General features: G+C 40.4%; 1 protein-coding gene across 1 annotated transcript in view; it reads right to left on the bottom strand.

Annotated features, from left to right (window-relative positions):
• Positions 1-5,000: 5,000 nt before the first annotated feature.
• Positions 5,001-14,756, bottom strand: part of TAF15 (TATA-box binding protein associated factor 15) — a 32,997-nt gene continuing 23,241 nt past the window's right edge. Inside the window, exons 12-16 of the mRNA XM_036911020.2 lie at positions 8,571-8,663; positions 7,835-7,916; positions 7,627-7,715; positions 6,967-7,504; positions 5,001-5,328 (exon numbers count right to left, since the gene is read on the bottom strand). Coding sequence (XP_036766915.2) covers positions 5,289-5,328; positions 6,967-7,504; positions 7,627-7,715; positions 7,835-7,916; positions 8,571-8,663 — 842 coding nt within the window. The 3' untranslated portion in view covers positions 5,001-5,288. The remainder of the gene's footprint in view (positions 5,329-6,966; positions 7,505-7,626; positions 7,716-7,834; positions 7,917-8,570; positions 8,664-14,756) is intronic.

Here is a 14,756-nt window from a genome sequence, read left to right as displayed (position 1 = left end):
TCTACCTACCACTGCAGTTCCCTTCCTCAGAGGCTGCACTGAAACAGGTGCCTCCTGACTCCTGATCGAGTGTTGCTTCCCCTCAGCCACATGTCCTTTTCATGAGGGGAGTGAGAGCACAGAGCCAAAGCTGCTCTGGACTGCCAGCTGCTTTCCTGAACCAAGCCCTTGTCTTTGCCCAGCATCTGATGACAAAGCTAGAGTTGAGCCTCTTCCTTGACTGGACTGCAGAGGGGAAACTAGAAGAAAATCCCAGAAAGCTTGGCTCTGGCTAACTTGCCCCACCACCCTTCCCTATCAGTGGTCAGGAGATAATGAGGGCCTCATCAAGACCAACCCCTCTCTGCTGCCTCCTCTACACCTGCCTTCTGCCTCCTCAGATCTTCCTTCTGACAGATCCTATTTGGTCTCTAAAACCTCCTTAGTTTCCCCTTTACTTTTCCTAAAGGAGTCAGTTCCCTCAGCCAATAGGACCTGCCAAACCAATCCCAACAAACTACATCCTCCATTAAAAAGGAAAAACCCAGACTCTGTGAAGTTAGACAAATCTGAGATCTAATATTTGGGTCCATTACTTACTTAATCTTTGACTTTGGAACTGTTAACCTATTTCCTCACCTATACAATGAGGAGAACACATACTACTTGAGAGAGCTCCTATGAGGGTTAAGTAATAACATCAAGCCTAATAAAGTACCTGGCATTACAGAGTAAGCACTTAAGTGTGAACTTTTCTCTTCCTCTCTTCAGTGTTGTCAAGTGAGCCAGTGACCACCAGAGGTTAAGAAAGTCCTGCCATCCCTATGTACTCCCCCAGTCTCACTGGAGTGATCTAAATGGAGGTCATGTTCTTTCCATCAAGCAGAGAAAGGCCAAAATAAAACAGATGCTCTCTTCTACTTCCTCATACTCCAGGTACTAGAGTAGTCCAAACAATTATTCTGAGTCCAGCACACAGTGTGTCACTCCGATTTATCTCGCCACTACCCCACCACCTCCATATTCATATTTTGCCTCATAGAGTTGTAGGTAAAAACCAAGAGTAATTCCACTATTTCGGAGTGTAAGCAACATTGCTTATAATGGTGTGGCATAAAGACCAAAGGTAGACCTTCCTCTTTTGCCCATTCTGCCACTTTAGGCTAATGAGCAACAGAACCCTATTTCCATGGGCCTTAACCTGTGGGCATAAACAAGGTCTTAGTGACCACACAATTCAGACTCTCACCTGAAAAACTCTGCTCACTGATCTCCAGTACTCCAACTCCATATTTCTGGGTTTCTCCAGAGGTGTCTTACTACTTGGCCAGATACCAGATTGCTCAGTAACACCTCAATCCTAATTCCCCCAATCTTGCCCATATTTAAGACAGCACTGAGCATAAAGTTCTGCAAGAGCACACAGCATCTAGTACACCAATGTACCAGAGCTTTCCCTGTACCAAGGTAACCTAGAGCCAATACTCTTAAAGACACACTTAATCCAAGCAGTGGCCAGCTTCTCTTGAGAGGCCTGAAATGCCCACTCCTCTCAGCCAAAAGAATCTGCTGGAACCGATCCTTGGACATCACCCAAAATGTAAGTTCCCAACCCCTTCTCTCGTTTCTAATGGCATCTCTGGATACTCTGATGGCCAAAAAAAATAGCACCTACACCCTCTTCCCCAATATACTCTTATCCATTTCTGTGCTTTAACTGAAATCTGGCACCCTTGCTCTCATGAACTGGCCCTCTTTCTGAAATGTCAGGTGTTGCCCACCCTCCTCCATTCCTTCCCAGTCACCACTGCTCTGCACCTTCATATAAAACCAGTGTTTCTCTGAGAGTCTTGGCTCTTCAACAAGCTTCATAACCCTCTGGCCCACTTCCCTATTTTCTCTATTCACCACCTGAAACTTAGCGTTGCCGTCACTTGATGATGTCCCTTTGGACAACCATCATCCAACACCCCAGCATTTCATTCCTGGATCTCAACTACAGAAGTTCCCCTTCCATTCACCTCAGCTACCCACTTTCATGGCCACACCTAGCCCTGATCATCCCCAGGAATTTTTCCTACATTGCACAAGACAGCCTCCCAAAGCGAAAAATTATCCAAGTCAAAACACCAGTAGTACCGAGGTTGAGAAACCCTATGCTAATTTATGACCTCCATGTTGCTAATATCATGAATGCTGTGCTTTATATGACCTGGCCTGGCTTGAGCACTTGACACCATTACCTTCAACCCTCTTGAAATCCACTCTTACCTGGTTCCATGAACACCTCACTGGCCATTCCCAGTCTGTTTCAAGATCCTCTTCTGTTCTCTCAAGTGTTTCTCAGGGTTCTGTCCTAGGCTTTCTCTACATACTGTCTCCAAAACCACCAGAATCAACACTTTTAAATGCTAAGGTCTGATAGATTTCCTTGTTTTGGGATTGAGTCCAGACATCCTTGAGTTTTAAAAAGTCTCCTAATTATAGTATATAGGAAGGATGGAAAACCACTAGAATCTTATTTTAATTATATCCACTCTCATCACTTTACCATTTATACATTGATGATTCTCAAACTTGTATCTGTACAAGTTCAGTCAGTCAATATTCATTGAGTTCCTACTATGGGCCTGATATGCTGTTTCTAGGCACTGGGGTAAAAGTGTGAACTTCTAACAGAGAGAAAAATTAACAAGATCATTTCTAGTGGTTAGTACTGTGATGGCATTATAAAAGGTGACTGGAGAAAGGCAGTATTTTAGATAAGGCTGCCAGGGAAAACCTGGGAGGGAGGGAGGGAGGGAGGGTAGAATTTGACCTACTCAACATTACAGTGAAAAGAAATGAAAGAAAATCTAAGACAAGCACATCCAGAGATACCTAAACAGAATTACAACCAATGTTAAAGCAGGTTAAGTATAGATGTTATACAATGAGGTTGGAGAGGGAAATGAGAGGCCAGATCACATAGGGCTTAAGCCAGGGCAAGGAATTTATAGCCTACATGCAATGAGAAGTTATTGAAAGGATTTTTATAAACCATGACATATACTGATTCATCATTTGACTGATGTGTGAAATATTTTAGAAGGGCAAGATTGTGTAGGAGCACCTATTAATAGGCTACTGCAATTGTCCAAGAGATGACTGTAGCTTGTACCAGCATTTAACCAAGAATACAAAGACCAATTCAGGATGTATTTTGTAGGTAGAATTAAAAGCACCTGCAGATACAAGATAAATTAGAGAAATCAAGTGAAAGTTCTAAGTTTTTTATCTGATCTATATGGATGGTAAAGACACTTACTGAGCTAAGACTAGGAAGAAACTGATTTGGGAATCAAAATTTCTGTTCAGCCCCAGCAGAATTGCCAAAAAAAAATTCTGTTCAGCATATCCTAGCGGAAAGGTCAAGTAGGCAACTCGATATCATCCAGAGTTAACAGGTCAAATATGGAGACAGAAGTACAGTAGTCATCACCCTATTAGATGTTAATTAAAGCCATAGCATTTATGAGTACACCCAGGATAGATGTGAATGTAAACAGAAGAGAGAAAAGGAATCAGAACAAGCCCCAAGAAACTTCCAAAGTAAAGAGCAAGCAGAGAAGCTAGCAAGGGAGACAGAAATCAGTGAGGAAAATCAAGAGGCAGAATGTTGAATGCCAGTTTAAAGATCCATAGATTCGCAAACCCTGCTCCCTAACAAATTCATTCCCCTCACCTTGCTCCGAAACCTGTTACTTTCCCAATATTTACTATTGAAAACATATCTTCCCAATTGCCCAGGCCAGAAACCTGACTCTTCCCTCCCCACTATTTCTGACATCCAGCCAAACCCTGCCAAACTCCCCTCCTTTCTCTAATCCACCTATCTCCTCTTCTTGCAGTCACTGTCTGGAGCTCAGACCACTATTACCTCTCACCTGGCTTACCATTCTGTTTCCCATCCAGCCTCTCCACAAGGCAGTTATAATCATCTTTCAGTTGATGCCACTCAGGTCAGGTCAGGCCACTTCCCTGCTTAAATTCTTAAGACTCCCTATTTGGAGTGGGGGGGAATGAAATGCAAGGACCTCATCATGGAGAGCTCTCTCTCCACTCAATTTGTGCATGGCCATTCTTGAACTCTCTCCAATCACAATGCACTACATACAATTCTTCTCAAGTGCGGACTCTGTTACTCTTTCTCTTAACTCCTGATTTACTTGTTTGTCATTAATCTTCTGCTGGGACACCATTCCTCACCCCAGCCTTTTAAATACCTGGCTAATTACTGGTCTCTTCCCTCAAGACTCACTAAGCCTTCCTGATCCCACATGACTGTATTATTAAGTGTCCTTCCAATCACCCCTCAAAACCTCTTATTCTTAATCAGCATACTTATTAGAGTGCTTATCAGACTGCACACTGTCAGTCTGCTTGATGGACAATGTACCCTGCATCTGGTGCTGTGCCTCACCCATAGTAAGGGTAGGAGAAATAGTTCTTTAGCAAATACTAAATAACATACCTTGTACACTGCTATCTTAACCCTGCTTGTTGAAACCTTAACTCTTCCTACCTATCCCTTAGATCTTCATATTCCCAGCATCTAAAAACACTGTCTTAAATAAATGATTCTCAACTGCAAACTATAACTAAACTGACTGTATCAAAATCATCTGATGAGCCTGATATAGATTCCCAGCCCTACCTCCCCACACCTACCAAGTTCTGATCCAGCAGACCTGGGATGAAAACTAGGAATCTGGAATTTTAACAACCTCAGTGATTCTGATGTGCAGTCATGAATTTCCATATTTCCAATAGTATTTCCATAATTTCCAATAGTACTATTTCTAATATTAATTCCATAATTTCAATAGTAATTTCACTATTCTTAGCAGAGTAAGAACTCAATAATAAATACTATTGAAAGTAACATTTTTATTTAATGAAGTAGAATTCATTTCTTAAGGGTTAGAGTCTGCTAAAACTGAATCCTGAGTGTGACAGAACAATACACTAATGTACAGAAGTCCACAAAACAAGCAGCCTTTATTGTAGTATTACAAAAACACTTTCCATTTTGGCAATATTTTACAATGCACTTAGCTTCAAGGGTTGGGAAGAAGGTTGGAAACTAAACAAGGAAATTTCAACAGACATTTCTAAAAGAAAAACTGTCCTAGCCCTCCCACCCAAATAAAACCCAAGTGTCACTTAATTTCACTACCCAAGAAGAGGCCACAAGGAAAGCAGCAGGCAAAACTCTGGCAATTTCACTATGGATCATGTCAGAGACAAAGGAACATTCAAAACAGTCATCAGTACGGTCGGTTGCGCTGATCATTTCTGTAGTCGTTTCTAGGAATGAAAAATAAAGAGCCAGACTAAATTAATTTTCTACCACGGGAGAACATCAGACACTTCTTTCAGCTTGACAACTTCTGTAAGGATGACTAATTCATTTCTCTACTCTTAACAAAGTATTTAATAAATGTCTTATTTATCAGCTTTAAGACTCATGAAGTTCCTAGAGATTTTGCTATCATTAACCCTCTAAAACTTTCCACCTAGAATATGGACTCCAAACCACTGTTTGTGGAGTGTTTCAGGAGGTCAGGAACTGTGCCATTCCAGCACTCCAAGCAGAAGAGTAGCATACTGGAATAAGCAAGCAAACACTTTCATGTAAGAATCAGTATCTGCCACTTACTATGTAACTTTGGAAATGTTACTCTGGTTTCTTACTCCATAAAATGGGAAGTGTATCTACCTCCCAGGGTTGACAGAAGGACTAAAACTAAAGTATACAGTCAGACCTTGGAGATATTGCAGGTTCAGTTCCAGACTACTGTTATACAGTGATTATCACAATAAAGCATATCAAATGAAATTTTTTGCATATAAAAGTTATGTTTATGCTATATTGTACTCCATTCATTGTACAATGGCTTTATGTCTTTAGAAAAATATCCATAAATTTTAAAATGCTTTGATAAAAAAATGCTCAATCATCACTGAGCTTTTAGCAAGTCATAATCACCGATCACAGATCACCACAACAAATACAATGAAAAAGTTTGAAACACTGTGAAAATTACTAAAACGTGACAGTGACACAAAGCAGGCAAATGTTGGAAAATTACACCAACAGACTTTCTCAACACAGAGTTGCCACAAACCCTCACTTTGTAAAAAAACTATTATCTGCAAAGTGCAATAAAACAAGGTATGCCTGTGTAAAGACACTGTCAAAGGCTTTGACACACAGAAGTGTTCAAAAGATAATATTACTAGTAGGTAACAATTACACAGTACTTATAATGTATGAGCAACTGTTGGAAGGTAATCTAATACAACTCCATGAAGGAGGTCGTCATTAGCCCCATTTTACAGATGAGAATACCAGTGGCTCCAAAGGATTAAGTAACTTGCCCAGGGTCACACAGCCAGTAAGTGGTGGAGCCAGGATTTGAACCCAGTCTGTCTCCAAACTCTGTGGCCTTAGCCACATTATACTAAACCTCACTACCCTATATTGCCTTTGGCATCCATTCATATGTACAACACATGCCCACTGGTACCATCAGTGATTTTCATCTGGAAAAGGTATTACCAACATCTGCAGACAAACAACTGCAGGGCAGCATATGTGATTTGAAAAAGCACACCACTATGAAAGGTGTGCTCTCTCCTCCCTTAGATTAGGAACCCCTGATTTATACAATTTCAAATATCTCAATCTCAATTATTTTAAGCTTTGAGGAATTATATATACTCATAAAAACAAAGACTTATTAATAAGAATTTCCAAAACAAAATAAATGCTAGAAACTGCTAAGCAGGGAACTCAATAGATTTCCATCCTGAGAGAGCTGCAAATGAGAAAATCAAGTTCAAAAAACTGGACAAGAAGAAAATGTGACAAAAATGGCTCAGACCCTAATATTTAGGATCAGTGAAGCTTAAAAAGGTTCACAAGTACATTCTAATACTCACCTTCCTCCCATTTTGCCTCCAAAGCCACCTCGGTCTCCTCCATAGCCCCCACCTCGGTCTCCTCCATAGCCACCACCACTCCTGTCTCCTCCGTAGCCTCCACTTCGGTCTCCACCATAGCCACCGCCACCACCACGGTCTCCACTGTAGCCCCCCCCACTTCGATCTCCACCATAGCCACCTCGGTCTCCTCCATAGCCACCTCGGTCTCCTCCATAGCCGCCTCGGTCTCCACCATAGCCGCCTCGGTCTCCTCCATAGCCTCCTCGATCTCCTCCATAGCCGCCGCCTCGGTCTCCTCCATAGCCGCTGCCTCGGTCCCCACCATAACCGCCTCCTCGGTCCCCACCATAGCCTCCCCCACTTCTGTCTCCACCATAGCCACCCCCACTTCTATCTCCTCCGTAGCCACTGCCACCACTTCTGTCTCCACCATAACCACCTCCACTTCTGTCTGAACCGTAGCCACCTCGATCTCCACCTCTGCCCCCACGACCTCTGTAGCCCCTTTCTCCACCGTAGCCTCTTCCCCGGAAATCTGCAAGGTAGAAATACAAACCAATGAGGCCAGCAGAATAATGTAAAGCCTTCTTAATGCTAGTCAGAAGGTAAGTTGTCATGTAAATATTGTTAAGAAACTTACCCCAAAGGCTGACCTACCTCCTCCTGAGGGACGAGAGTCCTCTGGTCTGGGTTCATTGCACTGATTGCAGGAATTCCTTCGAGCAAAGTTCATATTTCCACATGACCTGAGAAAGGAGGAAAATAAAATGCTCCTCAATAGCTCCCAACCAATTCAGAACCCCCTCTTGCACTGACCAACCCCAATCCCAAATCCTACTCCCACTAAAGTAAATGGGATACTTACGGATTAGGACAAACCCAGTCTCCACTTTTGGGATCTCCACCTCTTCCCTGAAAACCTCCACGACCTCTATACCCACCACGACCTGAGGGAAGCAGCACGGAGAGGAGAAAAATCAGTGCAGACATTAACAAAGCAGAGGAAAAGCATTAAAGAACTAAGCGAGTAGCCATCAATAACTGGGTGGCTTCCCCAAAATCAATGCCTGTGGTAGGATTCTGTGATTCTTTGATTTGGGGCTTTATTTCATAAATGCAGGAAAGGTAGGAAAAGATCCCAGGTACACACTACAGTGTAAGTAATGCATTAAAAACCTTCAAAGTCCACTTTCTGTAATACCCTTCTTAGTTTGAGGATCTCAGTGATAAACGTTAAGTGAGAAGACATATTCCGTATTGAAGGAATTAGACAAAAAAGAAACGAACAAGCTGGCAGTTAACCCTATCAGGAAACTTATAAACCAGTAAGATTAACTACTAATTAGGTATTATCTAAACAACTGCCTCCTGATTTCAAGAGTAACAACAAACTGCTGTGCAGCTTTCCAAAGGAATTTCTAGAATCTACTTTCACTATCTTGACACCTTATTCACCCAAACTCCTATTTAGTACCCACTCTCACTGTAAGACAGAAGGTCTTCTATCTTAGGAGGAGAAAAAGATAACTGTTCATATGGTTAAGGACTCAAATTCAAACCCTCTGCATAATATCCTGGCCTGTGAGCAACAAGTATCTTACCACGCCGACCTCCTCCACTTCCACCTCCTCTCATGAATTCAGGTCTTCTGGTGGCAAAGGACACTTTAATGATATTGCCATGGAACTCTTTTCCTAAGAAAAAAGAAAATGGTTTAGAAGAAATACTATTCCACATCTTCACCTGTCAAAAAAATATAAACTTGTCTTCAAAATTTTTAATTTCAGAGGAATAAATGACATGTCTTCACAGAAATTCACACTAGTGTTCCAGAGTCAAGGTAAATAACAGTGCTAAAAAATGACACAGTCTACTGAATAGAGCAGATCTGTCGCTAGGAGACAGTCACTTCTTACTAAGTCAAAAAAGCAAAACAAAACAAAACAAAATAATTTAATATTTTTACAGGAAAAAGGCAAGTACAGAACAATGTGTACAACATGCTACCATTTGTTTTCTAAAGGCACTGAGTGTGTATGGAGGTGGGGTGGGGCTCATGAATGCTCACATATACTGATACATGCGTACATATACTTGTACAACACTATCATGCCTAACTTTCAATGAAGGGAAGTAACATCACTGAAGGTCAAAGGTATAAAGAAACTCATTTTTTACTATATACTCTTGATACTGTTTGAAAATTTTTCCCCATATGCAAATAGTATCCTTAAAAGTAATGTGTACACACATGATTACTTACATACATTCACATATACACATATTCTGCTGCCCCAGAGCTTTAGAAAAGGGAATTCATCTTTTTGCTTTATATTGAATAAGAGAAGTGACATAAGGGAAAATCTGCCTAAGGAGTCATAAAAATGGTTCTAAATCCAGGAGCCCCACCTCCCTGACAAAAGCCCTAATCATCATAGCTGGCAACTTTCCATGATGTCAAATGGTGTGACAAGCACTTTGACACAGGAAGCAACACACAGATCAATATTCTGAAAGCTGTAAAAAGACCTGGTTAAGATCTGAACTATGCAGTTAGGCTCATATGCCCTGGTGGTGAAAGGCAGAATAATTTTTGAACATATCATGAGCAAAAGAAATTACTTTGTTGATTCACAGGAACTATGAAAAAAGCAAAAAAGTGAGGAAGAATGACCTAGCTGTCAAGAGCAAGATAACAGGGCCTGACAGATCAGTGCAAAAAACTAAAGAACATGGTGGTGAGGACAGACAGGGTATCCCAATCTTGTTTCTGAAAAAATACAGAAATGAAGTTATGTCTTGGAAGATACAGGTGAAATGACCTCAAAACTGGAAGGAATCTCAAGTGTCTTGTCAATCTAGCCCGGTTAAGACATGCCAGAGATGGTAGGGCCAGACTGCCTTGAGTATGAATCCTGACTCTGCCACTTACTCTGCGATCGTGGAAATTACTTAGCTTCTCTGTGCCTCATTTTCATCATCTGTAAAATGGTAGTAATAGGGTACATGTCTCATAGGGTTACTGCAATGATCAAAATGAGTTAATGCATATAAAGCTCTTAGAAACACATAGTGTTAATTCTTATTATTAGAGAACAGCAAAAACAATGATTTTATAATAACATGAGATGATTATGTTAAAATGGTAAGTGAAAAAAGCATGAGACAAAACTACATTTGGGGTATAATGATAAAATATTTTTAAAAATAATTTTAAAAGGCTGGAAGAAAAGTTAAAAATATTATCAATGATTATCTCTCAGTAAATAACTATGGATGTTTTACTCCTTTCTTCCTCTTTCCCATATTTTCTTATTTTCAGGGGGAAAAAAGTCTTAATATTTCTTCTAAGTAGGTATTAACTTTGTATTTGAAGGGAAATTAAACTTTTTTTTATTTGCCAATCTTTTTCTTTATTGTCATCATGTTGCGCTAGTTTATGAAATTCTAAAGGGAAATTCAAAAAGACTACAGACTCAACCTGACCAACTCTCTGCATCTCTATGGCCTCAACAGAAAATAGACAAAGAAGGAGAGAGCTCATGTCATTTCTAACAGTATATAAAAATTCTGGCCTAAAATCTGCAAAAGTAAACATGAAAATAACAACTGTCTACTACAACATATTCTGACTTGAAGACTAGAAAACATTTATGGGGGGGACAGGAAGATGGCAGAGGAGGAAGGCAAGGTGGAAACCTCCTCCAAAAAACACATAAAACATGAAAATACAGCAAACACAGCTAAACCTAAAAACAACCTGAACACTGCAAAACAGACTATCTGCATCTGGGGAAGAAGAGAAGACCTCAGAAAAAGGTAATGTGGCAAAGCTGATCCAGTGGGACCCAAGCCCTCCCCCCACCCCAGCCCACAGGCAGGAGTAAAAGAAACAGAGCAGGGAGTGGGTAGGAGCCCAGGATCACTGAACACCTGGCTCTGGAGATCTGCTCCAGGAGCACGAGCCCGCATTACATTGTATTCTGGTGATTAGCAGGGCTGGACAACAAAGACAGGCAGAACACTCAGGGAGGCTGAGATCCCAGACACTTGTGGAGAACAGGCAGAGTCCACCAGTCCCAGTCCCCCTCAGACAAAAGCAAAGAAGGCAGTCTGAAAGACTTCCCAGCAGCAGGAGGGGTGCCAGAGGGGTGAGTGTTAGACAGAGCTCTCTGCTCAGGAGAAAGGCAAGTGGACAATACCTCCCCAGCTCACCCTCAGCCCAAGAGATCAGGAACTCTGAGGAGCCCAGATGCTCTACCCACTTGCTGGCAATGGAGCCCCAAGGCTCCTCCTTGAGCAAGTGGCTGGCAGACAACCCACTTGGCCCAGCAGTAGTATCAGACTTTGCTGCCTACTAGGCAGAGGGAGACTCTCCCAGCTTTCTCGACTCTGTTTCAGCCCAACCAGAGAGGTGTCTGCAGAGGCAGCCCCAAGAGTTCCTTCCTCTCTGCAGGCAGAAGATCCTGTGTGACACACCTGGGTAGAGCCACACAACAGCCCACCCACTCCATTAACCCTGCAGCCGCCACTATTGCTGCAAGCCAGGCAGAGGGCGGTGCTGTCCAAAGCAACTCCAGCAGACACTTCCACACTGATCACAAAGGTGCATCAAAGCAAACTGCCCACCTAGAATCAGACTGCTACAAGCCAGACAGAGAGGTGGCTCCCTCCCTGCACACCAACAGCTGGGGCTCCCACAAAGGGAAGTCTTGAACTTCTGGGCACTAGAGGGCACCTCCTTCATTAAGCTTTACTCCACAGGAAGAAACACAGAAACCCTATCAAAATGAGGCGGCAGAGGAATACATTCCAAACAAAACTACAAGCAAAACACCAGAAAGAGGACTGAATGAAACAGAAATCACCAAGCTTCTTGATAAAAATTTCAAAGTAAAAGTCATAAAGATGCTCATGGATCTAGATTTCAGGGAGGACTTCAACAAAAGAAGACCTACAAAAGAGCCACTCAAAGCGGAAGAATATATTATCTGAAATGAAATACACAATGGTGGGATTTAATAGTAGAGTATCACAGGCTGAAGAAGCTGTAAATGAAATGGAAATTAGGGAACCAGAAAATAAGCCAAAAAAACAGAGAAAAAAGAATCAATATTCGCCTAACAGGGGACCAGAAGAAGAGGTAGACAAAGGATTAGAAAGTCTCTTTAAGGAAATAATTGTTGAAAACTTCCCCAACCTGGGCAAGGAAAAGACTCAGGTCATGGCTGCAGAGAGGAGATATAAAAACCAGAAAACAATTAATAAAATGGCAATAAGTACATTCTACAATATTTACCATAAATGTAAATGGACTGAATGCACCAATCAAAAGACACAGAGTGGCAGAATGGATTAAATATGGATGAAAAAACAAGACCATCTATATGCTGCCTCTGCCTACAAGAGACTCATTTCAGACCCAAAGACATACACATAGACGAAAAGTGAAGGGATGGAAAAAAGTATTCACTAAAATAAGAGGGAGAAAAAAGCTGGAATAGCAGTACTCATATCAGACAAAATTGATTTCAAAACAAAGAAAGTAACAGGGGACAAAGAAGGACATTACATAATGTATGTAATGGATACAACCATTATAAGTATCTATGCACCCAATATAGGAGTACCTAAATATGTAAAACAAACACTAACAGAATTAAAGGGAGAAACAGATTGCAACACATTCATTTTAGGAGATTTTAACATCACCCACATCAACAGATCAACCAACAGAAAGTAAGTAAGGAAACAGAGGCACTGTACAATACACTAGGTAAGATGGACTTAACAGGCAGCTACAGAACATTCCACTCAAAAGCAGCAGGCTAAAAATTCTTTTCAACTGTACACAGAATGTTTTCCAGAATACCTCACATACTAGGCCAAAGAAAGAGCCTCAATAAGTTCAAAAAGACTGAAATTGTACCAACTAGCTTCTCAGAAGGTATGAAACTTAGCAATAAATTATGCAAAGAAAACAAAAAAGCCTACAAACACATGGATGCTTAACAACATGCTCCTAAATAATCAATGAATCAAATGACCAACTTAGAACAGAGATCAATGTATGGAGACAAATGAAAACAACAATTCAACAGCTCAAAACCTGTAGAATGCAGTAAAGGCAGTTCTAAGAGGAAAATACATAGCAAGCAATCCAGGCTTACCTCAAGAAACAAGAACAATCCCAAATGAAGTGTCTAAATTCACAATTAATGAAACCAGAAAAAGAACAAATGAGGCCCTAAGTCAATAAAAGAAAGGACATAATAAAGATCAGAGCAGTAATAAATAAAATAGAGAGCAAAACAATAGAAAAAAAAAATCAATGAAACTGGAGCTGGTTCTTTGAGAAAATAAACAAAACAGATAAATCCTTAGCCAGACTTATCAATAAAAAGACAGTCTACACATATAAACAGAATCAGAAATGAGAAAGGAAAAACCACTACGGACACCACAGAAATACAAGGAATTATCAGAGAATACTATGCTAATAAATTGGACAACTAGAAGAAATGAACAACTTTCTAGAAAAATACAACCACCTAAGACTGACCCAGGAAGGAATAGAAAATCTGAACAGACCAATTACCAGAAATAAAATGGAATTGGTAATCAAAAAACTACCTAAAAACAAAATGCTAGGTCCTGATGTCTGCACAGCTGAATTTTATACAACATTTAAAGCAGTGCTAATACCCATCCTCCTTAAAGTATTCCAAAAAGTAGAAGAGGAAATACTTCCAAACTCATCTACATGGCCAGCATCACTCAATACCAAAACTAGACAAACACACCACAAAAAAAAGAAAATTACAGACCAATATGCCTGATGAACACAGATGCAAAAATCCTCAACAAAATATTAGTAAACCAAATTCAGAAATACATCGAAAAGATCATCCATCATGACCAAGTGGGATTTATTCCAGGATGCAAGGATGGTACAGTATTTATAAATCAATCAATATCATATATCACATTAAAAAGACAAAAATCACATAATCATCTCAATAGATGCTAAAAAAGCATTCAACAAAATTCAACATCCATCCATGATTAAAACTCTCAACAAAAATGGGTATAGAGGGTACATAACTCAACATAATAAAGGCCATACACAACAAACCCACAGCCAACATCATACTTAACAGCAAGAAGCTGAAGGCTTTTCCTCTAAGATCAGGAACAAGACAAGGATGCCCACTCTTCCAAGTTTAATTGAAAATATTACTGGAGGTCCTAGCCATGGCAATCAGATAACACAAAGAAATAAAAAGTATCCAAACTGGTAAGGAAGAAATTAAACCATCGCTATTTGCAGGTGATATGGTATTATATGTAGAAATAAAGACACACCAAAAAAGTATTAGAATAACTGAATTCAGCAAAGCTGCAGGATACAAAATTAATACACAGAAATCTGTCACATTCCTATATACTAACAACGAACTAGAGAAAGAGGTATCAGGAAAACAACTCCATTTACCATTGCTTCAAAAATAATAGAACACCTAGGAATAAACTTAACCAAGGAGGTGAAAGACCTTTACACTGAAAACTCTAAGACACTCATGAGATAAATTAAAGACACCCAATAAAAGGAAATCTATCCTGTGCTCATGGATAGGAAGACTTAATTGTCAAAATGGCCATCCTGCCTAAAGCAATTTACAGATTCAATGCAATTCCTATCAAATACCAACAGCATTCTTCAATGAACTAGAACAAATAGTTCTAAAATCCAGATGGAACCACAAAAGTCCCTGAATAGCCAAAGC

The sequence above is a fragment of the Manis pentadactyla genome, chromosome 4, assembly GCF_030020395.1.
Source record: "Manis pentadactyla isolate mManPen7 chromosome 4, mManPen7.hap1, whole genome shotgun sequence".
NCBI lineage: Eukaryota > Metazoa > Chordata > Mammalia > Pholidota > Manidae > Manis > Manis pentadactyla.
The sequence above is the reverse complement of the archived record's forward strand: the minus strand, read 5'-3'. Positions and strand labels throughout refer to the sequence as shown.